General features: G+C 40.0%; 1 protein-coding gene across 4 annotated transcripts in view; it reads right to left on the bottom strand.

Moving 5' to 3' along the window:
* Positions 1-3,588: 3,588 nt before the first annotated feature.
* Positions 3,589-27,313, bottom strand: part of TPGS2 (tubulin polyglutamylase complex subunit 2) — a 37,039-nt gene continuing 13,314 nt past the window's right edge. The window contains exons 3-8 of one of the 4 annotated variants that reach the window (XM_079108594.1): positions 22,488-22,575; positions 19,918-20,046; positions 11,492-11,605; positions 10,199-10,359; positions 8,528-8,751; positions 3,589-3,712 (exon numbers count right to left, since the gene is read on the bottom strand). In XM_079108594.1, coding sequence (XP_078964720.1) covers positions 3,703-3,712; positions 8,528-8,751; positions 10,199-10,359; positions 11,492-11,605; positions 19,918-20,046; positions 22,488-22,575 — 726 coding nt within the window. In that variant the 3' untranslated portion in view covers positions 3,589-3,702. Of the gene's footprint in view, positions 3,713-5,913; positions 8,752-10,198; positions 10,360-11,491; positions 11,606-19,917; positions 20,047-22,487; positions 22,576-27,313 lie in introns of those variants that run through there. The other 3 variants (XM_079108593.1, XM_079108595.1, XM_079108596.1) reach the window with 3 other exon arrangements.

The following is a 27,313-nucleotide window of genomic DNA, read 5'->3' on the forward strand; positions in this document are numbered from 1 at the left end:
AATTGAAACTTTTCAGAAGAAGCAAAATTCACTAATTTCTTGTGTACAGCTAGCCAAGAGGGTCCCTTTTATTGGGAATGACATTTGGAAAACTCACTGCAGTGGAAGTAACATAGGGCAGAGGCTGCCACCCTAGTCTCTAGGTTGGACTCATCTGGGTGCATGAGAACTACCATCTTGGTGACTCCACCAGAGATTGCAGTTTAGTTGGTTTGGAGGGTGGCCTGAACTTTGGAATGTTTAAAAAGTCTCATCTCCTTCCCCTGGGATCTAATACGAAGATGAGTTTGGAAGCCACTGAGTCACAAGGTGTGTGTGTGTGTGTGTGTGTGTGTGTGTTTTACTTTTTTCTTCCCTGGGGTAGGAGTCAGAAACTAAAGATGGTGTTTTTGAGACCCTGGCAAAACCAAACTAATTCACTAATACAGAACTGGTTATTAATCAGTATTGTTAATCTAAAATAAATGACAGAGTGGCTCTCCAGGACAGCTTATCAGGAATAACAGGGGTATTGCAATCTCTATATGGTGTCATGGTGAGCTATAGGTGCTCTTCTAGGCCCATTTGAGGAAGTTGGGGTGAGGGGAAGCTCTTAAAGACAGAAGAGAGAAGTACACTTACTGGTGACATCTTTTCACAGGCGTTGACATCAGTTCATTAGTGGAGGCTGTCAGGCAGTTGTTCTTATGCCGGTGGATAGTTGTCTTTGTGGACTAGCTGTCCTTGTGTATGATCCATGTAGCAAGCTGTGGCTTAGAAAAATTTTCCTGTGGGTTTTTTCTTCTTTTTTGTATAGGCATAGTGTGAAAGTGTCCCTCTTTCATGGCTTCCGGGCTCCATATTATTAGGGTTAGACATAAAGTGACTTCATTTTATTATTGGTAACTTAAAAAAAATTTTTAATTCTTTTTAGTTATATATATAATAGTAGAATATATTTTGACATATCAACCCATTTTGTGGTTGTACATGATGTGGAGTTGCACTGGTCATGTATTCATATATGAACATAGGAAAGTTATGTCTGATTCGTTCTACTGTTCTACCCATTCCAATCCCTGCTCCCTTACCCCGCAATTCCTCCCTGTCCAATCCAGTGAACCTCCACTCCTCCCTCCCTCCTGCCTATTGAGTCAGCATCCACATATCAGAAAGGACATTCGGCCTTTGGTTTTTTGGGATTGGCTTGTTTCACTTAGCATGATAGTCTACAGTTCTATACTGGTAACTTTCATACTATCAACGAACTGATCAACTAGGTAGGACATGTTTGTGCAAAGTCTTTCTCATGCTGTATATAATATTCAGTGATGCCTGATCTGTTCCTTCCTTTAAAATCCAGAAGAAAAAGCTGAGTTCCTTAGTTAACATTTTTCATGCCCAATAATCTTGGCCCACTTCTTGCCAGCGCCTCTCTTTCCTTCACCCAGAAAATGCTACTGACTCAGTGGCATGACAGACATGCTATAGGAAGTGAACCCAGAGGTGCTGTTGGTCAGTGTCACAGGGTATTCAGAATGCACCAGGGAGAGTCCTTGTGAGCCCTGCTTGCAGGGTAGCTCTAGAACCTTCTGTTCTATATCATTTCTCTTCCCATTGGATTGTTCAGTTCTACTGAGGGAATAGAACCATTTAAAAAAAGGGGGAGCACAGATGAGCCTGGATGAAAAATCAGTCTGTATTTTTAAGCTTGTTAAGTAGTTTTTAATGAAAGTGGAGGAGTTTTCTGTTATTGCTTCTCTCCTTATTGTCACTTAGTCTGGTTGCCTCTAATAGTTTTAATTCAAGATATTGAGTTCCCCTAAAAGACCCTTGAGAGGCATCAAAGCAAATGGTAACTTACACTTGCAAGATGTTATTGCTAATTTTTCTGGTCATTAGTACAGATATTCTTCCACCTTGCCTCCATATGGATGCTGTGGTAAAATAAAAAAAGCAAAACAGTTTTTGTTGTTGTTGAATACTCCTGGGTCTGATTCTTTTGGATTTTTTCTTTCCTGTTTTAAAAATAACTTTAAGGGATTTGGGAATGGAGAGGAAAGTTCACAGGGCCTTGGAGGGCTGAAGACCCACTTTATTTTTCTTCCATGTTCATCACTTTACATAGTGCAGAAGAGCAAGGGCCAGGAATAGAACACTTGGTTTTCAGCCACTGATTTTTGGTGGGCTTCATATCGTCTGTGGTTCCCAAACCCACTATTTGTGTTCATGGCCATGGTATGGTGTACCACCAAATGCTACTGTAATATGCTGAATAGCATCCACCCAAAGACCCTAATTCCTGGAGTCTAGAAATGTTCTCTTGTAAGGGGAAGAGTTTGTAGATGTGATTCAGTTGAGGACCTTAATCTGAGATCATCCTGGATAGTCTGGGTATGCCCTAGAAATTTGTTATGACAGCCACAGGAAACTATACAACCACAATGAATACATGTTGAGGGCCTGTTTTAAAGGTAACTGTGTGCCAGACTGGGGAAACAGCTGGGAACTTACTGGGAGCCATGGGAGGCAATTACTAACTAAAATATTAATCTATCAACCATTCTGAAGCCATTTCTTGTTTTGTTTTGATCAGAAATAATTTTATCAGAGACAAGTAAAAAAACAGAATTGCCTAAGGCATGAAATGTCGTTGCAATTGCACTGAAGATATATATTAAAATACATCATCAATTGTGTCAAAAAAGATGGTTATTTGGTAGAAAAATGAGTTCTGTTTGCTAGGCCATTCGGAGGGAAAGTGAACTTTGATTTTTAAACTTTTAAAAATATTATTGAAAGCACCTCTTAGAGTACTGGATATATATTTATTTAGTAGAACTCAGCCATTCTGTTGTCATTTTACATTTAAAAATATTGAGCATGAGGTACTGAGGACCTTTCCCTAAGGACATAAGAAGGAAGTGATATATCCTGCTTGTCTCACTAGTTACTGGTTATTTTTTGTTCTTTTAGAACTCTTAAGACAGCTGCATGTTGGATAGTCATAGTCAGCTATGTTTCATGGCAGAGTGAATTGGGTGAGACTGAACCATGGGTGAGCCTGGTTGCTTGTATCCTTCGTCACCCTTTGGTTAGTCTTCACTGCTTTTACCCTTGTTGTCTGGAAGGCCTGCTCACAACAGATTTTATCCATGTGAGAATGACTGGTTGGATATTGACAACAGCTGGGTAGATGGTCTCATTCTACTTGCTACATCTATCAAAGGTAGGTACTGGTTAAGGCCTAGGTGCTAGGTTCTGTAGGCAGCATACAGATGTGTAATTAAAGATGCTATTTCCAAGACTACAAGATACACTGATAAAAAGATTTTTGAGCCACTGCCAGTGAATGAGCATGGCAAGAAGCAGTCTATAAGACATTTGGATGTCAAAATATTCAGAACATTGGTAATATATTTTATTCTGGCCATTTTCTCCATTAATTTTGCTTGGTTGTCTGTTTCTATTGTTCTATCCTTAAGTACAATGCAGCTCTTTTTTTTTTTTTTTTTTTTTTTTTTTTGTGGTGCTGGGGATTGAACCCAGGGCCTTGTGCATGAGAGGCAGGCACTCTACCAACTGAGCTATATCCCCAGCCCAACAATGCAGCTCTTGATTTTGCACAAAAGTTTGAATGCTTGATTCAGGTTTACTCTATTAATGGTTGATAGGACTCCACACCAAGTAGGATGGCTTTCCAGAGTAGTATAAGTCTTCATCTCAACAACCACTGGAAGATACAGAAGACATAGGTAAGATGACTAAACGTTCACTGAGTGATACTGACATGAAGCACTCCATCTCAAAGAGGGCCCTCCTCATGGGGTAGGGCTTCATGGTGCTCTGAGGTGAAGACAGACTGGAGCTAGACCTTTGGGGACAACCACTGGTGTATAGGCACAGGAGGACCAAGCTAGCATTTTTTCCCCTTCATTTTTTTAACTTGGTGCATTATAATTACTAATAATGGTGGAATCCATTGTTGCATATTGATACATGAGCACAACATAAGGTAGAATTTTGGAAGGAAAAGGAGAGTAGAGTTGGCTAGGTCACACAGAAAGTTAATAGTAGGAAACAAAGTTGGGATCACATTACAAAGAATGGGGTAAAACTTCTGAGTTTTCATCTATGTACTACCTCTTTTAATAATCACAATTAACACCATAATGGAGGCTGTATGTTAACAAGAGAATGCTCAGATGGAAAAACAATCTAGAGAGTTGGCTTAGTCCAAAAAAAAATTTATCACAGGATCCCAAAGAAAAACACAGCTAATGTGGATTGTTACCCACCCAGGGTCCAACAAACTGTAAGACAAGGACCAAGTTATATTGTACAAATAATGCTGCCAGGGATTCCATGTGTGAATGGCTACTGAATTTGACAGAAAAAGGAACTTATAATTCCTAGAACAACTGTTAAAACCTAAAACATAGAATGAAAACTGACAAACTGGAATTATTTAAAAATCAATTAAAATTGGAGGAGTAAATAGAGGTATACACAAAACATGGTCATGATTTGTTTAAAGTGGCTTTTGGAGATAGGGTATAATATATTATTTATCTTTGTAAATGCTTGCCCTTCTCTATAATACAAAATTTAGAAAACAATACATTATGCAACTTATAAAGGATCATTGGTCCCTTCTATTCCAGTCATTATTATACGTATTATTGGATTCTCCATGCAATACAAGCAAAACCACCCAGCAAGTTTCAGACTTAGCATTATTGCCATCAGTTGATTAAAAATCTTGATGCCTGGAAATTTTGATTTAGTAGGTGTGAAGTGAGATCTGGGAATCTTACTTTTTACACATGACTCCAGTGTCATTGGTACACATTTGGAAAAGTTTGGAGGGCATAGCTTGGAGGGATAGATTCTACAGGGTGTCATGCACAAGCTGACCTTTTTCATTCCTATCCATGGCTTATTTACCTCCCTGCAAGGCAGCATGATGACATGCCACTTAATGTATCCTGAGGCATTCTGCCATTCGTTTTTATTTTGTAACTCCAGCATAGTGTCTTTTTCCTAAGTAATTGATTTCTTGTACAGTACATTCTCATTTTAATTGCTTTAGTTTCAAAACCAAAATCTCAAGGCTGTTTTCCCCATTTAACAAATTCACTATCCATGTTGTCAAGTCTTTTGCCAGAAGTGCCCTCTTCTTTCACTAGGGCCGGCTTCACAGGCAGGTGACCTGTGCAGTGACACAAGGACCCATACTCGGAAGGACCTCACATTTGTTTTACTGCTCTTCTGTGATTGACTTGAAACCTCTTATTTTACCCTTGACTTTGTGTTCCCTAAGTGAAGTCTGATGCAACAAGGGATGCGTGTGTCCACTGTTCCTTGATGTCTCATGCACACATCCATGTGCCCTTAGAGTACAGGATTCCAGAGGATCCACAATGTGGCAGACCTCAGAATAAAAGTGGTGAAAGGTAAGTATGTCTGTAACTGAATACAGAGCACTGGGAGCTCCAAATCATGTTTTCCATTTGAACCAGACTTGCTAAAACACAGATGGCAGGCAACAGTGCTCTAAGAAACATGAATAACCAAGGAAAACCCCTACCAAATCCACTCTTTCTCATGTTGTTTCCCTGTATTAGCTAACTACTCATGCTGAAAAGGATGACACAGAAGAACAGGAAAACAGAAAGCAGTCCACACTTCCTTTTTTCAGTTCTTTACACATCAGTAAGCTAGAAGTAGAGTATGTTAAAATGTGCACATATCAAGGGAAATGCTGAGTTTTGTGCAATTTTTCCACTGTTTTGGTAAGAACAAAATACATCTGCATAGTATGTATACATAAACTATGAAATACAAATTGTGTAATTCTGGTGATTCTGCATGAGTTAAATGCTTTTGTATTTGCAATTAAAATGTACAATATAAAAACAGTTAAAAAGCATGCTAACTTAAAATTTTTAATTTTCTTTCTAACAGTATTAAGTAGCAAATAGAAAAGATCATAACAAGCTGGTGGAGACTATGGAAGAAAGGAAAAGCACATTTTAGTAACTTTAAGGGAAACCCCCTCTGTTTTTGAGTTTTGAACAAGAGGTCCACATCATTTTGTACTGGGTCCTGCATACTATGCAACCAGCCCTGCTTTTTCATCACTCTTCCTTCTGAGGCAGGTCTTGAGCCTTTCTTTATAACTGCTTCCTTTCCAGTCTCTGGAGGATTCCCATTGATTGCTTGTCACTGGTTTGAAAGTCACCATTGCTTTCCTGATTCCTCTGTTGCTTCACTTATGGAATCTAGAACTGGACAAAACCCAACTGGTCCTCCAATGGGCTCCACAGGTACTATAGGAAGGACATCTGTGGCAATGGAGGATGACATGCCTTCTTAATTCCCTTCTAACCTTGACTTGTCTTGGAGAAGCAGTCAAATGCTGAACTGGTGCTGTCGGATCTCCCTTGAATTGTTGCACATTTACAAATGCTCAAAATGTAATAACCTAAACAATTAATTTAAAAGGGGCAAAACATTTAAATTAGGGAAAATTGACACAGGCATATCAGTGTTAAAAAAAAAAAAAAAAAAACCCAAAAAACCCCACAAAAACAATTAAGTGACCAGGCTGCATTATAAATGTTTAGCTGTGGATCTGAAAAGGCTAGAGGTGCTATTTTAAACATTTTCTATTAGAAGTGAACAGGAGAGCTGTAGTACTGGCATATTTAAAGCAACTGAGTATGCTGTTAATATGAAGCTCAGTGTATATTCCCAAACACATTGTTTTCTTTTGGGGGAGGCAGTGTTGGGGATGGAACTAGGGCCTTGTGCATGCTATGCAAATGCTCGACCACTGAACCATATCCCTAGCCCTCCAAAGACTTTTGAACACTAGTATTTAGACTAAGCACCATTACAAAAATGGTGAAGCACCCAGGTAGAGCTTGCCATGATCCTTGAAGGCCAACTCTTCACCTTGCTTCCCTAGGGGACTGAAAGCCTTTTTCATGTCTATCACTATAATCAGCAATCAAAACACAAATTTTAAAACTTTGTAATACTCAAAGTGGTATCAGAACAGAAGTGCAGGTGGGCAATTGTGGGGACTTCTTTTAGTTCCCTGGTGGGCCATGGAAGAGAAGAGCCCCAGACTGATTAACAGGTTGAGGCCTCAATGGAAGAGAGTCTAGATAATCACTGCAGAAGAAAAGTTAGGAAAAATGAGAAAGCCAGTCAGGACTGAAGTATACAGAATTGCCTCTCACGCCTCAGAATTGTCATTCTCCAACCTCTGGGATTTCAGGGCAAAAACTTCGGCTACTCAAGTACCCTGGGGTTGGGTGAATGGTAGGTGACTCCTGAATTTCCCTGTTGGGAATCAGAGTGAAGGTTTGCTTGTGCCCAATGTCAGGGCTGCAAAGTGAGGAAACCTCACTTTGCAATTGAAAACCTGAACAACACTGTAGAAATTCCACTAGATGTATGTATACACATAAACCAGGTTTATGTTGTGTCAACTCTTAGGCACATGTGGTCTGACTGGAGGTGTAATACCCCTGTGTGTCTAGGGGAAAATGATTTCTGAATTATAGGAAACTTGCAAGATAACTCTTGGAACCCCACCATATTCTAAAGGACTTCCGTCTCAAGTACGGCCAGGGACCAACCAGGGTGGGGCTAGAAAAGTGACAACAGATAGAAAGCTGCTCTTAACATTAACTAGTTTCATTAACACTCTATGAAGAGTTTTCCAAAATGATGCCTGGGAGTTTTTGCTTTTAAAAGGTTAGAATAAAGTATAGGAGTATATCCCCCCCCCAATTTTTTTTTTTTTTTTTTTTGGCAAATGTGTAAACAGCATAAAATGGAAAGCAAAAACTTTAAGAAACTAAAGGAAAATGAACAGAGTGAAATGTGTTCATAAAGAACATACAATTGTATCTTCAACAGTTTTTATGAAATATTGCAACCATCAAATTTAGGTATCAACACCAGAAATGAACTAATCTGAGTAGAAAAATATTCTACTGCAGTGCTGTCCCAAAGAACTTTCTGCAAAGAAAATGTTCCATATCTCTCTACTGTCCATTATTGAACCTAGCAGCCATGTGAATACTTGAAATGTGGTTAATGCAACTGAGGGTATGGATTTTTCATATAAGTTTTCATAGCCACATGTGACTAGTGGCTACCGACTGAACAGTGACGTTCTAATGCTTCAACGCTCAAAACCAGGGATTTCTTTGGAGGCCTTTTTCAGCTAAGGGATTGAGGATTGGGTACAGAAAGGAAAGCTCTCAATAGACTTCACTGGTCCCTTAAAGATCTGAAATTCACAGCTTTTGGAGGCAGGGGCTGGCAAAACCCACTGTGAAGAACTCTTGGGGATAAGAATTCAGGATGCCCTTCCAAACCTGGCTAACATTAGTGGGAATAAAATGGCTGGGATTCTGGTCACTTGGGAAGATGCCTACAGTTACGTGCAAAATCTGAAGTTGGGGCCATCTGTGCATGGAAATCATTGCTGTGGGGCTGTTGGAGAGCTGGTGGTGGGGGTGCTCACTTCCGGACAGGGTTTCCAGGTCCAGAGGAGGGTTTAGAGGTAGAAGGACCCGATGGCCCTTTCTGGCCACCTGCAGGTTGCACAGCCCCTTTCTTTTTTGGGATTAAGGGCTTGTTCTTGCTCTTAAACACTTTGCTAGGATCCAGCTTGTTCACAAAGGAGTCAGTTTCTTCCGTGAGCAGGTCTGTGTTGTAGGTGATAGGTTTATACATGCTGAACCATTGCTGGAAGGCAAAATTGGGAGAGAAGGTCACAATTCAAAGGAGCAACGCTATTTCTGCTCTTTAGTGGGCGCTGGGGGTTGAAAGCTGAGGACACAAGAGTACAAGCTGAGCATTCCTAATCCAAAATCTGAAAACTTCTTGAGTGTCAGTTGGTAAAGTCCATGCAAATATTTCAAAATCCAAAAAAAAAAAAAAAGGCCCAAATTGAAAACATGTCTGGTCCCAAGCATTTCAGATAAGGGATATTTATGTAAGTTTTTATGAAAAACTGCCTTGAAAAACTGACTTGGTCAGGCACAAGGAGGCTTTATGAGGCCTATCTAATAATCTCTAAGTAAATGTAGTACGAAAACTAAAACTTTGAGTATGCTGCATTCTTCTTGATCTAGTAAGCCCACCAGGGGCCAGTGTCCTTCCATCTGCCCTTGAAGTAGTAGTCCCCACCAGTACCCTCCCCCCAGGGGAAGTATGACAGGAGGCTGGTGCAGCCTTCCTGAAGGAAGATGTATGTGCTAGTGCTTTCTTCCCTATTGGCTTTCCAAGTTGCTGAGGGTGAAGGATGTTCTCATGAACTTTTCTTTGATCACAACCACCTCATAATATTTACCTGATGGAAACTGTCATTATGTGATATTTGAAGAAGATGATACTTACTCGATGAACACATAGTAACATAGTGGTAGAGCAGAGTGCCTAGTTTCCTGCTAATTTAGTGCTGTGAGAAACTACCAGAAAGGAGCCCAAACCAGCTCATTCTAGTCAAAAGTTCTTTTTGCCACACTGGGTGTTCTCAAACTAGGGATTGTATCAGTAATACTTGGCATCTGTATGCTTGAAATGTAGTGCCCACATGTGTAATATAAATGAGCCATCATATCCTGGAATACTTGATAGCCGTTACACAGGACAAGGTAGCTCTACATGGACTGATGGTGGATGAGTTCCAAGATGGAGTGTTCAGTGAAAAGAACAATGTGAATAGTACATTACACTTGTGAGTTAGCAAAAAGAAACCAAAAATCATACACTTGCATGTGTTACATGTAATGAGTACCTCTGGAAGAGCACATAAACTGGTAATCATGGCTGCCTCTGTGAAAGTACACTGGGAGAATAGGAAAAAGATTTACTTTGCACTCTGAGTACATGTATTTGCTAATCCAAAACCAATCAACTGGACGTAAGCTCCCAGTAACAGAGATGAAAACACCCTAGGTGATTCTGAGAGTCAGCTATGTTGGGAGTCACTTAACTAGATCGGTATGAAGTGTTATTATTTATTAAGCAAGGCATGTGATTACAGTGTTAAGCAAACACAGTTCCTGGATTCTACCCCAGACCTCTTAAATGAGGAAGTTGGGAATCTGCAATATAACCATTTCCTCAGAAGATTCTGATACACAGTGTCACACTTGGAGATGACAGTGTTCCTCCTCTCAGTCCTTACCTTGGCCTGTGGGCTAATGCCATAGCTGGTGAAGGCATACTGCCACTGGGGCAGGCCCAAGTGCGTGATGAGCAGGCGATAATAGGCAGTAAAGGTATCTGTGAGAAAATGCCAGTATAATGCTCTGTCCAGGAACCAGATCTCAGCGTCTTGGGCTGATGCTAAAATAGCAGACAAAGGAAGTAAGTTAATACTTTTTTTCCTTGTAATTTAAAGTCAATATATACTCATGATTTAAAAAAAAAAAAAATCAATAGTAAGATATAAAATATAAAATAAAATAAAAATATAAAGTAAAAGTTCCACTTTTTCCCCCTTCCGACCTCCCAGTCACATTCTCCAATGGCCACTTCTACAAATTCTTCATCAGTCTATCTCTAATTGCTGGGTGATGACCATCTGGAAGTACATCTGGGCTCTCTAAGCAGATGATCTTGTCTGAGCAGACTCTCCTTCCCAATGGGTGCACACTGTGGTCTCAGCTTTTCCAGAAATGCTGTGAAAAATTACTATTAAAAAAGTCTGAACCAGCTCACTCCTGGAAACCCTGCATGTGCTGTTGTGTGATGTTCTGGGTGACACAGACATTATACCAGTTCTTGCCTTGCACCTGTTTCTGACCTTCCAATCTTACTAGCTCAAGTCTATCCTAGTTCACCTGCTGTCTAGACAGTTGTAACATCTCCCTAAGTGGCCTCCATCATCTAGTCTCTTCCTTTTCCAAAACTGCTTATGGTCATAAAAATTTTCATTTGAATCCTGCCAGTCTAAGCAACAAAAAGTGATAACCTGCTGTCTTCTACATTATGTTCAACTTCTTTGGCTTTCTAAGCTCTGCATGAGAGAGAGCAGTTAACTTTCTGGCTTCATCTCTACATCCCCTAGATGAAGCATGAAGTGCACTAACTTGGAGTAACAATTCCATGACATGGTTTTTGCCCCTTCCTACAATATCTAATTCCCACCATAGTTCAAGATGCAGTTTAAAGTCTGTTTTTCTAAGATTCCTCCAGCTGGAGATGATCTCTTTATTTCTTTTAGTTTATCTTACCTATTATGTAATCCCGTTGGTTGTTTTGTAGTAACTCACATATGAAGATGGCTAAAGACTAAAAATTTAGCTTACATGGGGAGCTAGAGACAACCAAAGGGGCTTTCTAGGTCTTGGCACAGACAATCTGGAATCATTTCAGGAGGCCAAGGAGATATGTGCTTTTTGTGTGATGGCTGACAAGCAGTCAGGCAAGATCACACCCAGACTAAAAGACCACGGCATCACGCTGTTATTCTTACCTGGCTTCCCACTTTTGTAGACAAGGCAAACCTTCCCGTTCCCATTGCATGAATCCAGCTCAAATATCACATTGCGAGAGTCAAAGTGAGGTTTCTCTGGCTGGTCCTCACTGGCTGCAAACAAACAAACTCACCTCAAACAAAGCTACATATCCAACTTAGCTAGGATGAAAATATGGGGAAAAAGCCTCATACATACTGTGAAGTAATACTGTCAAAACAATTCTATAAATGCTTGATCTCATCAATGGATTAGGCCTTCTGTCTGGGTTGTCTCATCAGCCATAGCATCAGAGAATTTGGGGGAAGCTGGCAAGAGGACAGGAACTTGATTTCTTGGGAATGGCACCACATAAAGTCAGAACAGGCTGAAAGACCTGATGTTGACATTTTTTTTTCTTTTTCTGGGATTGTCTATTATGTAAAAATAGGATATCACACACATTATCTGAATCTTGCTTTTTATACAATAATACCACGTGGAAAACCCTTTAACTGATTAATTCTTTTTGTAGCTGCTGGAAGGTTTGTAGGAGTGGGATGGATGTATCTTTAACTATTTCACCATCCTCCTATTGATATGCATTTACCTTATCATTCTATGAATGCTAAAATAATTCTCTGCGTGTTTTGCTGCTTTCCTTACATGAAATAAATTTCTTGCAGAATGGGTGTTGACAGATTGCTTTTCATAAAAGGTCCTTGCTTTTGAAAGACATTGTCACTGGGTATATAATTCTAGTTTTGACATTTAAAAAAAATTTTATTGTTGATGGACCTTTATTTTATTTACTTATTTATGTGTTGCTGAGAATCGAACCCAGTGCCTCACACATGCTAGACAAGTGCTTTACCATTGAGCCACAACCCCAGCCCCTTGACAATTTTTTTCTATGAGTATTTTATCTCATTTTAATTATTTCTAGGGAGAAATATGCTGTTATCGTTATCCTTTGCTCCTTGTACGCAATTTGGCTTTCCTCTGGTTGTCTTTAAGATTTTCTTTTTATGCCTTGTTAAGATTTGGCTCTGGAATCTCCCCCAGTTCATGTTGAAAGCATAGTCCCCAATGCAGCAAGGTTCAGAGAGGATTTTAGGAAATGACCAGATGATGAGAGCTGTAACCTCATCAGTGGATTAATTCATTTGATGGATTAATAATGTGAGTGGACTACTGGGTGTTAACTATAGTTAGGTAAGGTGATGCTGAAGGAAGTAGGTCACTAGGAGTGTGCACTTGAGGACTATGTCTTGTCCCTGGCTCCTCTCTCTGCTTCCTAGCTGCCAGGAGCAAAGCAGTTTTCCTCTGCCATGCCCCTCCACCATGTAATGGCTTCACTTCAGGCCCAGAGCAATGGAGTAAGTCAACCATGGACTGAACCTTGGAAACCATGAGCCAAAATAAATTTTTCCTCCTCTAAGTTGTTCTTGTCAAGTATTTTATTCACAGTGACCAAAAACTAACACATCCTTAATTTTGAGCAATTTCATTATGATGTTTCGTGGTATCATTTCATGTCTCTCTTTCCTGGCCTAATAAGTTCAGTGAATATATCAGTTACTCCATCAAACTTGTAAATCTTTGGGCCCTTATATCTTCAAATATTATTTTCTGACCCTGACTCCTCCTTTCACAGACTCTAATTACACATATATTATACCATTTATTCTTCCCCAGTGTATGGATGCTAACTTTTTTCCTTTCTCTGTTATTTTGGATAATCTCTATTGCTGAATTCTCAGTTCTTCTGCAGTCTTTTCTTTTTGCCACTGCTAATTTCATACAGTGTATTTTTCATCTCAGAAACTAAAGTCTAAAAGTTAAACTTGGGATACACAGTTTCCAATCTGTATTTTTAAAGATATGCAGAATAAAGTTTTAATAATTTTAAAAATATTTTTTTAGTTGTTAATGGACCTTTATTTAATTAATTAGTTTATATGCAGTGCTGAGGATCGAACCCAGGGCCTCACGCATGCCAGGCAAGTGCTATACCACTGAGCCACAACCCCAGCTTTAATAACTTTTAATGTCCACACTTGCTAATTCTGAAATGTATATAATTCAGGGTTGTTTTGATTAATCCACTTTCCTCCTTATTACAGTTATATTTTTCTGTTTACTTGCAAGCCTGATCATCTTTGATTAGATGCCAAAAATTGTTAACTTTACATTGTGGAACGCTAAGTATTTTTATATTTCTATAAATATTCTTGAGCTTTATTCTTAGACATGGTTACTTGGAAACAGATACCTTGGGCTTTGCTCCTAGATTTATCAGGCGGGATCCATGTAATGTTTACCTGTGGCTAATTATTCCTCTTTCTGAGGCAAGCCCTTCTATGTACTTTAAAGCTTTGTGAATCATGAGGTACTTCAGCTTGTTTAGTAGAGACAGGCACTCTTCCTGGTTCTTTATGAGGACTAGACATCATTCCCTCTAATTATCTTCAGTGGTTTTTGTCATTGGCCTTGGGCAGTTTCTTCAAACACCTGAGCTTATTATCAGGTCTTTGCTGAATACTTAAGGGAACCCCTCATAGATTTCTGGAATTATCTGTTCGGCACTCTTTCTGTTAGTCCTGTGGATCCTAGTTGCCTTGATCTATCTGGGCTCACAGCTGTCGTCTCAACTCAGGAAGAACAATGGGCCTGCCTGGGTCCTCCTTTCTACTCTGTGAACTGGGAACTCTCGAGGAAGCAAACTTGGGAAATAAACAGGTTTTACCATGATTGTTTCCCATCACTCAGGGCTGTCTGTTCTTTGTTGCCTGATGACCGATGTCCTGAAAACCACTTTATATGTTTTGTCTAGGTCTTTAATTGCTGTTTCGGGTGGGAGGGAAAATTTGGTCTCTATTGCTCCTGTTTAGATGAAATCATAAGTCCAGATGGGTGGTTCCACAACTTCTTAGCAGCCCTGCATGGTGCTAAAAATTGTGGGGTATGCCCTTAGGTAAAAAGCTGTAAAAATAGGAAATTCACTCAGTGAGGTTCCCTTCTGCTAAATGTAGATACCACTTCAGTTTCTGCCTGATTTTGGCTATTCTCCAGACCGTTTAGGTAATTATTTTAAATGTTTTTCTGGATTGTAGAGTATTATCTGCCATTACCAGAAGTATAAGTTCAGCATTTGAATTTTTTTCTTCGCCCCTCTCCCAAATCTGCAGTACCACTGTTTCAGTTGCCCCCCACCTAAATTTTAGTTTGGTTTTATCTCCATGTATGCATTAGCATCTGTGTGTAGTTCATACCTGGGAGTATTGGTGGATCTCTTAATGTTACCCATAATTTGTACTCGTTCTTGCTTTCAGGGGTTTGTTTTTTCATGTGCCTAGTTACTTTTTTAGTAGAAATTATTTTTTGAAAAATTATTTACAAAAACAATTTGAGACCTAGGATAATGTTACCTCCCGCTAGGGTGGATTTTTATTTTTATATAAAAGTGGTTTTTTTTTGGTGATATATTTCACCTATTGTAGCATTCACTCATTTAAATTGTACACCTCAATGGTTTTTAGTATATTTTACAAAGTTGATGTGCAATCATCATCATGATCACAATTTTAGAACATTTCTCCAGAGTGTATTTTTGTTTGCATCTGCCATTCCCTGAGGTTAATAATCCAGGATTAACTACATCCAGTTTTGAGATTTAACACTTTCTGGGACAACCAGATGACTCACACCTGAGCTTCAGTCCATGTGAATAATAGTTACTTCTGATTCACCCTTTCTCCTGGGATACAGGTTTTCAATACCCCTTTACAAAGAGCATGGTCCCATCTTTTCCAGGCCCTGGAATCCTTTTTATCCCCCTGCTCATAAATGGGTCAAATTCTCAGTTTTTCAGCAGCCTCTCTTCTTCTTTTTTAAAAGTTATTTTTATATATGTTTTTAGTTGTTGATGGACCTTTATTTTATTCATTTTAATGTGCAGTGCTGAGAATTGAACCCAGTGCCTCACACATGCTAGGCAAGTGTTCTACCACTGAGCCACAACCCCAGCCTGCTCTCTTTTCCTCTTTTGAAAAGGACAATGTATCTTAGACAAAAGCAATGCCACATTTTAATCATCTTCCCTGGATGTCTTCTCCTGTATGTTGATCTGATATCACACCCTTAGTATATTGTTAGCTCTTTGATGCTTTTAGGAAGACAATTGTTATATTTTGTCCTGCTTTTAAGTCTTCAGCAGGAAGGCTGCTCTGAATAATCTGCCATTACCAGAAGAAGTCTATTCATCAGTTTAAGAATGTTTCTGGAAGATAATATATAGATAAGTTTTGCTTTTTATATAATTTTAACAGTCTCTGTCTTTCAAAAGAGATTTGATTCCATAACATTTAATAATTATATTCCTCTCATCTTAATGTTATATATCTGAATTATTAAATCACTTCTTTTCTTTTTTTTCTTTTCACTCCTATCATTCCACATTTCCCTTATTAGACTGGAGATTTTAGTGGGACATAGTGGCACAACCTTATAATTGCAGCTACTCTGGAGGCTGAAGCAGAAGGATCACAGGTTTGCGGCCAACCTGGCCAACTTAGCAAGATCCTGTCTTAAAATACCAAGATGATGAATTTATTCTTGTCCCATCAAAATACAGCCAGCAGGTCATGAAAGAGTGGTGGTGGGGTCGGGTGGCAGCGGGTCATTCATGCTTGTATATCAGAGATAGGCTACCACAAAGACTTCCTAGAGCCCATCAGAAATTCCTTTGCATCCTAGATGCAGCTCATTCTTATATACTTTGCTCACTGTGCACTTACTTCTGTTCTCAAAGTTTATTTCCAGAAATTTTTCCAGACTGCTGAAGTTCAGATAAAAGAACCTTATCTCAGAGCAGTTTAGGTAAACTTCTCCTTTAGGCCTTGAAAAGCCTCCCCTTACCTAAATCCCTCTGGACACACTTATGGCTTTTCATTGCCTCTGCATCACAGACTGGAATTTCCCATTACTCATTCCTAAATAAATTTGATATTTCCAAGAGTCATTTGTCTGTATTTTAGGTTGACAACTGATTATCTTTTGTTTTTTTGCTTGATTAGATTCATGAGTAACTTTGAGAATAATATACTATCATTTCCCTAACCAAATGGGATATACAAAATTTTAAAATGGTCCCCAAGATTACAGCCTCCTGGTATATACACCTCACATAATCCTCTCCCCTGTGGTGGGGGGGGGGGGGACAGGACCTATGAATATGATGGGCAGTTATTCCCTGGATTAGGTTACATTAAGAAGGTTCACAGCACACTAGGAAGAAATTTTCCTGCTGGCTTAAAAGCAAGCTGCCACAATGTGGAAAGGGACATATGGCTAAGATCTGAGGGCAGCCATAAGTTGCTTAGAGTGAACCCTGGATGGAAGTCAGGAAGAAAACAGAAATTTTAGTCCCACAACTGTAAGAAACTGAAAGCAGTCAACCACAGTGAGCCTGGAAGAGGCCCCTGTGCCTCAGATGAGATGAATCTCAGCTGACATCATTTCAGTCACTGGGGTTCAGCTTCAGAAAGCTGCATTCTCTGCTTAGCCAGTAGTCAGCTCCTTACTTAAGCAGAGGACCCAGCTAACCTGCAGTTTAATTCTTGATTCATGGAAACTGCTAATAAGAAAATAAAACTGATAATTTGTGGAGCTTTAAGCTATTAGATTTGTGGTAATCTGTCATAAGGGAATAGAAAACTGGTAAACCAAAACTGTTTTCCCCAGCAAGTCGTAGTACTTCTTTCCTAGAGTAAAAAAGAATCTTTCATTTGCTACCTCCTCCCTTTTCTCTCAGTTATCCACTATGAGGACCACTGAAACCACTGTATTTAATTTGATAGTTTGGGTATTTTGATACAACAGCCCTAAGTGGCTTAACAGAAATTTATGGTCTGAGATCAAAGTGTCCAAAGAATATCCCTCTGAGGGCTATGGAAAAGAATCTGTTCCATATCTCTCTCTTAGCCTTTAGTTGTTTACTGGAAATTTCTGTACTTCTTGGCTTGTAGAAGGATCGCCCCCACCGCTGCCATCATCTTCAAATGGCATTCTTCCAATATGTGCCTGTATCCAAATTTCTCTTTTTATAAGACTTGTCCTATTCCAGTATGATCACATCTTTTAACTAAGTCTGCAATTTGGAAATAAGGTCATATTCTGAGGCACTGAGAGTCAGGGCTTGAATATATCCTTTGTTTTGTTTTTTTGGAAGGGGGCAGAACATAATTTAACCCAGAGTAGTTTTTTAACTGTTCTCTCTCTTCACATTTAAGTCAAACTGAAATGGGATAGTACTTTTCAAAATATTCTTTGCACTATGCTTAAGAGTTCTTATATAACAAATTTCTAGCTGTTATACTTCCTTCTCATAACCTGAGGTATATTTAGTCTGCAAACTTAAGACTCTTGATTTTTCACTCCTTTTTCTCTCAGTAACCCCAAAATGTTTTTTTCACTATCTTCTAATTTCCACCGATGTCTGATTATTACTCCTGTACAATTTATTATTTTTGCCTAAAGGCTTGTCATTTTTTCCATATCAGTGGGAAGGTTTAGATTTTTTTAAATTGGTTTGATTTAGGTCTAGGTTGAGTCTTTCCAATCTGCAGATAAATTTTCTTTTGTTAGTATTTATTGCCTTTCCATCTCTTCTCTTTCTTGAGCACCTAGAAATGCAATGGAAGGTGCCCTGGATTTATTTTCTACTTCTCATACTTTCCTACTTTTTTCCTTATAAATTCACTTCTTTAAAATTTACTTATCTATACTTACCTAACATCACTTTATGACATTCATTGCACTTAATTTTTCTGGCTAACTCAGGAGTCAATAATATTTGTACTTTCTTCATTTCATTTAATCAATTGGTTAAGAATCTTTATATTTTTTAATCTATGAGAGGTCTCTGTGTTGTCTTAAATTTCAAGTGTTCTTGTGCTTATTTTTGTTTAGATTTTCATTTGTGTGCTCTAGAAGTTTTAGTTTTTTGGTTGTATATTCTGACATTTCTTCTGATTGTTCTCTGATTGTATGCTGAGCACCCAGAGAAAAGTCAATATTTTTCTACTTAGATTACTGCAGAAAGCATGAGTCCAGCAGGTGCCAGAAGGCCAACTGGTCTTTATACCCCATGAGTATGTAGGAGCAACGTAGTCCCTACTCCTGGCTTAGTACTTTCGTTAAGTACCCTCTACAGAGTACTTCTTTTCTTCCAACCTCATGGGCAGGGAAGACCTAGTCTGCCTATATAACTACTTCTTTGCCTTTTAGAGAAACCCATTTATTAAGCCAATGTGAACTTTTCCCACTGCTGGCGATTCCATAGTTCTGAATGACAGGCTTTTTCCAGGACTTATCACTTTCTAATCTTTGTTCCTGGACTTTTCTGGTACTATTCTAAAGTTGTTTGTCCAGTGCGAGGAGACAGCCTTACATCAGTTCCCTCTGCCGGAGCTTAAATGAACCCTCGAGGCCTAGACTCTAGTTGTTTACTCATTCTTCTTTCTTAATTAAACCCCAATTCTGTTTGAGGAGGTAATACTGCACAAATAAAAACATTTCCCGAGATTCCTTTAGGTCTAGCTGTCAGACTATGGGTGGCTTTTTAACTCTGTTCTGGCCACTGGCTATTAGGAGAGTCTTCTGAAAAAATAATTGTTTTCCGGAAAAAACAGGGAGAGATTTTGCCAAGGACATTTTTTGGTCATTGTTCTTTGTCTTTTACCCTTCATCTTCGTGCTGGAAACACAGACCTGAATTAGAAGGTAAAGCCCACAATCCTAAACCATGAGGATGAAAACCATACCAAAGGCTGGTGCTGCAGGAAGTCAGAGGGAGACTTTCACGTTCTCAAGCAGCGACTTCAACCTAGTTCCAGATTTCATGTTATGAGAGAAATTAACTGCTATTTAGTTTAGATAATGTAATTGGGTCTCTGTTATAAGCAGCTAAACAATTCTGACTGAAAAGCCCTCCTCTGAGGCTTTAGCAGCTACTTAACCTATAAGCCATTTCACTTAGAAGTGAAAAGAGCTTGGATGTAGGAATGGAGAGGAAAGGGGCTGTATTTACACTATCATATTCCCTGAACGCCCCCCCATACTGAAGTGAAGCTTAATTTATAACATTCATTCACTCAGCATGTACTTATTAAGTGCCTACTGTGTACTCGGCACTGAACCACGTATGGAAAACAAAACAAAGATCCCAAACTTGGCATTTCCTTCATGAGAATTTCCTTTGTTGATACAGGCTGTTGCTGCTGCTGCTGCTGCTCACCCCCAGGGTCTAAGGAGCTATGAGTGGGAAGGGTTTTGGTTTGGTGGAATGTAATACAATGCTACAACCTCTTCCCATGGGTCTTAATATTACAAAAGGGAAGCAAGCAAGTTCGTTTCTAACCCAAAGCAGAAGTTCCTCCAGATACCTTCGTATGTATCATCTTCCAGGTCTGCCAGAGTTGGTGCGTTAGGAAGTGAATACATGGAAGACTGGTTGAGCTGAGTCAGTTTTGAGATGCTGTTAATTGCCATGCTGCCCAGTGGAATGATGTGCTCTATGGAGACATTAAAAAGGAGAATGACAAAAAGTTGATGGCCTAGTTATAATGGTCATTATAAATTCAGTTATTATTGGTCACATGGTTGAGGCATCTGATGGAAGGTAGGAAGAAGAGGCTTGCTCACTTGCTGCATGGCCCAAAGCACCCACCTTTCATGCAAAAGAAAACAAAAAGGGAATCAGGGATCACAGGCAATGAACAGTCCCTACTACATTTAGGGTGCAGCTGAAGAAAAAGTTTAGAGAGGGATGCTCAAGAAGAGATAAAAAAAATCTGGACTTGGGAACCTCATTTGAAGAGTAAATGACTTAAGGATATTTCCACTCTCTGTCTCTCTTGTTTAACTAATATTCTGTATAAACAATTATACTTTTCAAAGGAGTAACAGCTTTGATTGTATACTGGAACTTTTCTCTTATTATAAGCTTTCATGATGGAAAATACCTTATTTTCTCTTTCTCAATGGAGAGAATATGGCAGCCCCTCTCACTTGGTTCTTGTCTTCTGTGATTAGGGTGTAAGTAAGGAACAGGAAGACTGCATGTTTTCCTTATCTGTTGTATAGAAAGAATCCTTGACACAGGGTGGCACACAGACTTAGAAATCTGACTTTTGAAAAAAATGGAATGATTGAAAGCAATAAAACAGCTGGTACAGACCATGGACTGTGGCAAGCCATCTTTATCTAGCAGAAGCAGACAGTTCCCTGTCAAGTTGCCCTGAGAGAATGGCTCCCCTAACTCCACCCTATCTTATTCATCACATAAGAAGCTCCTCTTGGTCTTGCCTACTTTACCTGTCTGTCTATAAATAAAAAAGAGTTGGGCTACTCCAGGTCGTTGTTATTAGAGGTCAGAGGTGGTATGGCCAGACCCATCATACCCACTCTTGTTTTTATTGACACTTGTATGTTATTGAGTAGATAAATAATTTTGGGGATAAGAGATAGAAGAACTGCCAACATCATCCTTTGGCAGTTAACCTTTTTCTCATCCACATGGGATGTGGCAGAGAGGACCCCCCACAATGGACTGTCTGAGAAGAAAAGACCACTAGAGTACATGTTGGAAGCTGACTCTACTGTCTTTTCTGTCAGTACTGTAAACTATTTAGTAAAGAATGGGTATAGTAATGGTGACAAAAAGACCAGGACTGAGATCAAGTTACAGACAATGTTGCACTATGACCAGAGACTTGTTTATGAAATATTCATGTAATATTTCTTCTGTGAGGCAGGCTTGAGAGTGAGCTAGCCTGTCCTCATGATGTAGGCAGGGAGAGTCTGTCAGTCAATCTAGTCTCTGTCCCCTGTCTACTGTTCCAGATTCCAAAGGCCATGGCCATGCTACCAGAGAAAGTACTGATGCTGGTGACAGATGACGTCTTGCCATTAGAAGAAATGATTCTAAGTTAAAACTAAAGTTAAATATTCATTAGTAAGCTATTAAAAGTACCTCTGATCAGCTATGGGAGACAGTTGTAAAGGCTTTGGAAGACAGTTGTAAAGGCTTTGGGAATCACCAAAAAAGGTAACTCAGATGTGTGCGTAGGAGGTGGAAGCAGGGAAGAAGACAAGACAGGTGTGTGGACTTGCCATGCAGCAGAAGTCACTCCTCTTTAGGGACAGCAGTGGGGAGGTTTAGGGTACTTCCTAAGATATAAGTAGATGCAGGAATGGGGATGTTGCAGGAGCAGAAGGCAATAAAGGCCAATAGGGGTGAGGGCTGGCAAGTCTGTGTCAGGAAGAAGATGGACTCTAACAAGATTTCCTAGCTTATGAATTTTTTAAAGAACTCCTTACCTAAATGTACAGTGCTGCATTTCATGTCTACATAGCAGCTGCAAGCTCTGACATATACAAAGTTGTGAGTCCCCACACACACCATGCAAATATGTTAGTCTAGACACATTTAAGGCAAGATGACAGCCTGCAAACTGAGGCAGTTGGTGACTGAGGCTGAGGTGCTACAGGAAGAGAAGGAAAAGTTCTGGTTTGAGGGTTAAAGCCCTGAAGTCTTCACAATGGTAAGAATTAAGGAAGGAGTCTGAAAGAGATGGACAGCTGCTCCCAGGCAGCATGGGGTTTCACTTCAGGTTACTATCAGAAGTCTGCTCTGAAATAAAGGAATCAGGGGCTTTCAGTTCCAGTTCTCTCTGTAGTTAACGTTTTCCTCCAGTCTATCCCAAGCCTATTTAGAGGAAGCCTCTAAATTAAGCTCCTGGTCAGTACCAGACAGCCACTGGAACAGGGTAAAGTATGTGAAGCACTAGATATCTATTAGCATTGGGAGAAAATTCAGTTTCTGAATGTGGTACTTGAACACCCATAGAAACTGTCTACATTCAAAGACTCAAAAGTTGTGAGTACCCAGAGCTGTCCCACCCAACCTCTCCACCAGGGATGTTGTTCCCTAACAGCAAGGAGGGTGACTTACCATCCAGCTTCACACTCCATGTCATATGGAAGCCATTGGTCATCAGGTAAAAGTTCCTCAGATCCTCAGGCATCACACAGTTATTTTTCTAGAATCACAAAGCAACCAAGCATAAGGTTGGGGCTAGGAAAGAGGGTGCAGGCCTATGTTTCAAAGCACTGGGGGCATGATTCACCATATTCAGATCTCTGAAATAGGAAGACTGATAATTACCTATAAAACTATTGGACAGGTATGGGGTCTGCAAGTGGAGTCATCAACCCCTGCTTCTTTTTTACTTCACTAGATAAAGTAGATTAGGTATCTGCTCTGCCACAGTATGCCCTGACAGCCAGCTGGAAAAGGAACTCAAAGGGAATAAGCTGAGGAGATAGGGAAATGTGATGAGAGAGAGAGGAGGCCCTAGGGAAAGTCTGACAATGTTGGAGCAAAGCAATCACTATTAGGAATTTCAGATCCATGCTCACATATTATCTTCTGAAATAAATTACTGGACAAATAAGAACATCTTAAAAGAGAACTCTTTTGTAACTCTGTCCAAACTTTTATTTTACTGGATCCTTCTAAGATGTGATACTGACCAGTGTATGTCAAGTTTGCTTCAGGTCATAATGTGAGTCAATTCTAGGCATCCAATGGGTGGGGAAGTATTACATAGCAGGAAAATCTGAGTTCACTTCCCAATTTGGTCATGCACCTTGAGCAGCCTTGAACATGTCATTTTAAACCATGTGAATCTAGCTTTAAGAATTAAAACTCTAAGACTGAATCTACAAGCCACTGGAGGTGAGGGATATAAGCTTGTCAGGAAGAGAGAAGACTAAGAAATTATGATTTTTATCTATAGCATCTTCAAGAATTATAGACGTGGGGACAGCTTTAAGTTTGTGGGTGATTTTAATTAATGAATCCAGTGTTAAATTTCCTTTAAGAACCAGTTTTTAAAAATTTTTCCTCATTACCATCCAATTCCCAATTTTAGAGATATGAAAGTGAGGGGATTCTCAGATTCCTTAGGCTAATTTATTTCCTACTTGGTAAGTTACATGGAGTTTGGGGCTTGCCCTTAGTGCCTCCTGTATGGCTATATTCTCCATTCGCTAAGTGAACAAGCATACATACAGAATGCCTTTCTCCCACTCCTGGGATCCTTGCAAAGGAAGCCTAGAGTTAACACTATTCTGACAAGATTTTTGCTCCTATGCCCCAGAAGATCAGCATCCACTTGAAGATTTTGATCTTCAGTGCCATCTAGTGGTAGAGACAAGAAAAAAGCTGTCTATCAGTCTTTTTTTGTTCTTGTTTTTGTTTTTTGGTGGTGGTAGTGGGGATTGAAACTAGGGATATTTTTAAACTGAGCTACATCTCTAGCCCTTTTTTACTTTTTATTTTGAAATAAGGTCTCACTAATTTGCCCAGGCTGGCCTCAAACTTGTGAAACTCCTGCTTCAGCTTCCTGAGTTGCTGGGATTATGGACCTGCATCACTACTCCTGACCACCAGCTATTCTTAATGGGAATTCCATGGGATTCCAGAAGAGAAGGACTGGTAGACTACTTGGCATTGTTCATCTTCCAAGTTAGGCTGTAGAATTTCAGTAGTAGTATTTATACATTTGTTACAGCATTTCTTTCACCCAAGAATGGAATTTTAACATTTTATACCAGAATTTGAAAAAAAATTCAAAATTCATAAAATAGGAAAAGTCAGTAACAAATACTTAAAATACTAATATAAACATATAAGTTGTCAAGTGAACCATTAAGTCTACACTGTCCTTCTGATATAAGGACTGTGGACCCTGGCCCATGAGCTGTTTCCCCACGTGTATCTTTCTGCTCCACACACCTGAGGTCCTACAGTGCTTCTGTCCTTTCCTACCATGTTTAGCTTTTCTGAGTGGGATTTTCAGGGAACTGCTGCTTCTGGTGGCTTCTCTGCCCTGGCCAGCAATTCAAATTACTGCCATATTAATTTCTCTTCTGGTCAATCTGGAAATAGTTTGCTGTTGCTAAGAAAGTAATCTGCCCACTTCAGAAGGCTTCTCTCCAGGAAGATTTGTGCTCAGCCTTTTTGGGGGGTGGGGTGGGGTGGGGAGGTTGTGAGAGAGGGAAGGAAGAAGAAATATCGAAGGTGAATGGAAGAGGGGCATCTCCAGACTGGAGGGAGGATCTGGCGAGAAAGTGAAGAAGGAAGGATAACCCTGCTGACCAGAATCTGGAATGACAGCTAACTGCTCCAACATGGTACTGCTATCTCTAGTCTAATGATGATTCTGTCACATAGCTCCTAATTTCCAACATTTTTTCCCTCTTCCCAAGGAGGCTAACTACAAAAGTTTCTTAAGTTACTGTAAAGAATAAACCATAAACTGTTACTACTTCATCGGTTTGGGGAGCTATCAACTAGATTCCCAGAAAACTCTGATGAGAGCTGCCTGAGTCTCAAGCAAAGTGCTGTGCATTGCCTCCTGCTCACCTTCTTTACTTGTAGACAATCCTGCACTCCACAGTTCCCTCCTCTTTTAGAGGTCACATCATCTGGGAAGGGAGCAGGGCAGCAAATGCAGGATAAGGTCAGCAAAGGGAACAGAGGATGGAAATTTGTATTTCTGTAGGGCTTGTCCTTGCTGAGTAGTCTGCAACTACAGCCAAATGAAAGGTTGCCCTTGAAACCCACCAAGGAGAAGCACTGAGCATAAGTGCATCTAATCAAACTCTTCTTGGGGAGAGCAGTTCACCATTTGGAAGGAAAACCTGGGCTGTGGAGAGATGGCATGACTCCAGATTCTCAAATGTTCTCAAAGTTCCTTCTAAGGAAAGGTGGAGGGTTCACTAGAAACTATTATTTTGTTGAGTAAGGTGTAAGAGTTTAGGATCAGAGTTGAACTGCTTAAGACCCAGAAGAGAGGAAGTATACTTTGCTCCAAATCCTTTCTCCACACAATCATCAGTCTCCCTGTAAAATACATGATGTAGCATACATTTTGCCATATCCGGGTACACCATGATAGTCTTCAGAACAGTATTGTCCTCATATATTATTATATTAACTAATCATCAGGATCAAGTTTTACAAGTGGTAGGAGTGGTTGGGTTGGGGGAGAAAGCTTCACATCTGCAGCCTGCTTGCTTTAAAGCTCCTGGGTGAAGTAGTCTCAGGGCTGAAATTAAGGACTGTAGAAAAGCAGTCAGGTAGCCTTAGGACAGTTCTACCCTCTGACTTCGGTGTTTTATCAGATTCATTCATTCATCCAATATTTTTTAAGTGTCTGCTATAGAGTAAACACTGTGCTGGGCATTAGAATCAGGAAAGAGGCAAGACATAGAAGAGGCTGTATCAGACACATGGTTTACTTATGCAAATCTGCCTTTCTCTTCCTCCTTGACAAAACCCTCATTTTGTTTGAGATGGTGTGTGTCTTGTTAAATACTTACTTTAAAGACCTCCTCTGTAGTTAGTGCTGGACATTAAAATGTAAACACAAGTCCAAAGAGGTTTTCAGGAAAACTCATTCTCCTGTTAAAAGGTAATGGATGTTGGGACTGGGGTTGTGGCTCAGTGGCAGATGCTTGCCTCACATGTGCGAGGCACTGGGTTTGATTCTCAGCACCACATATAAATAAATAAATAAAGGTCCATCAACAACTAAATAAATATTTAAAAAAAAAAAAAAAAAGGTGATGGATGTGGCTGAAGACACCCCTTACCTCTTCTTCCTGCCTTGAGCTTGGAGATGACAGGTGGGACTCTTGGCAGTCATCTGGCCACCATAAAGGAAAAGGACAAAAGAATTCCAGAGATAATGGCTTAACATTGTCAGGGCTGACAATTCCAACTGTCTACATCAGGACTTAACTACTTGCAGATCTTAATTCCTTTTTCTTTAAACTATTGTTAGTTCAATGTTATATTTCCTGAAGCCAAACACGTTCCAAATTTATACAGAGACAAATGTATAACAGACAAATGTTCTGCAGCTGTGAAGGGCAAAACAAAAACAAAAACAAAAACAAAAAAACCAAACAAACTATGAAAGAAGAGTCAGAGAGGTAGGAGAAGAATCAGAAGAGGGTGGTGCTTTAGAATCCAAGGAAGAAGATTTATGGGTAATTAAGATGGCTCACTAGAGGTGCCTGACATGCTTCTCTCCACAACAAAGGATGTATCTCAAACACTTCACTGGAGTGTTTGAGACAGTGCTAGAGTACAGTGGAGATATAGCAGAGACTTCACAGAGCACAATCATACATAATGGCCTTTAGGCACACGGTATCTACCACCCCCTCTCTAGATCAACTCTAAATTAAGAGGGACTTTGCTTGACAGGGGAAGGGTAATGAGTAGGAGGTTCTGGCAATCTTCACTAATGCCATGGCCATCTGAGGCATTTGCTCCTAGAGAAGCCTGTAGCTCTCAGAGGACCAAACCCAGTTTGGGAAGCTGCCAGATTATCAAACAAGCCCACTACCCTAGAAAAAGAACCCCATCCTAGGCTTGTGCTGCACAGCAATATTTTGAGACCTTTCCACCTTATGGAGCAGCCAGGCAGATGCCCCCAGCAGCCTGGCTGACCTTTGAGCCAGCTAGGCAGCCCTACCCCTCACCCTTAGTCCCAGAAAGTAGCTGGGCAGCCCACCTTGAGTGGCTCAGTCTACAGAGTCTTTGGGAAGCAGACAGGTGGCCATGCCCACCTAGAGGCTGGAGTAGGGCAGAGGGAAGCATCTGAGCAGTATTCCCTGACTGGCTTGGCTCACTGAGGCACCCCCAGGAAGCTGATGGGAAGCCCTACCCATCCTTCTGCAGTCTCAAGAAGCAGATGAACA

The sequence above is a fragment of the Sciurus vulgaris genome, assembly GCF_902686455.1.
Source record: "Sciurus vulgaris genome assembly, chromosome: 13".
Classification (NCBI taxonomy): Eukaryota; Metazoa; Chordata; class Mammalia; order Rodentia; family Sciuridae; genus Sciurus; species Sciurus vulgaris.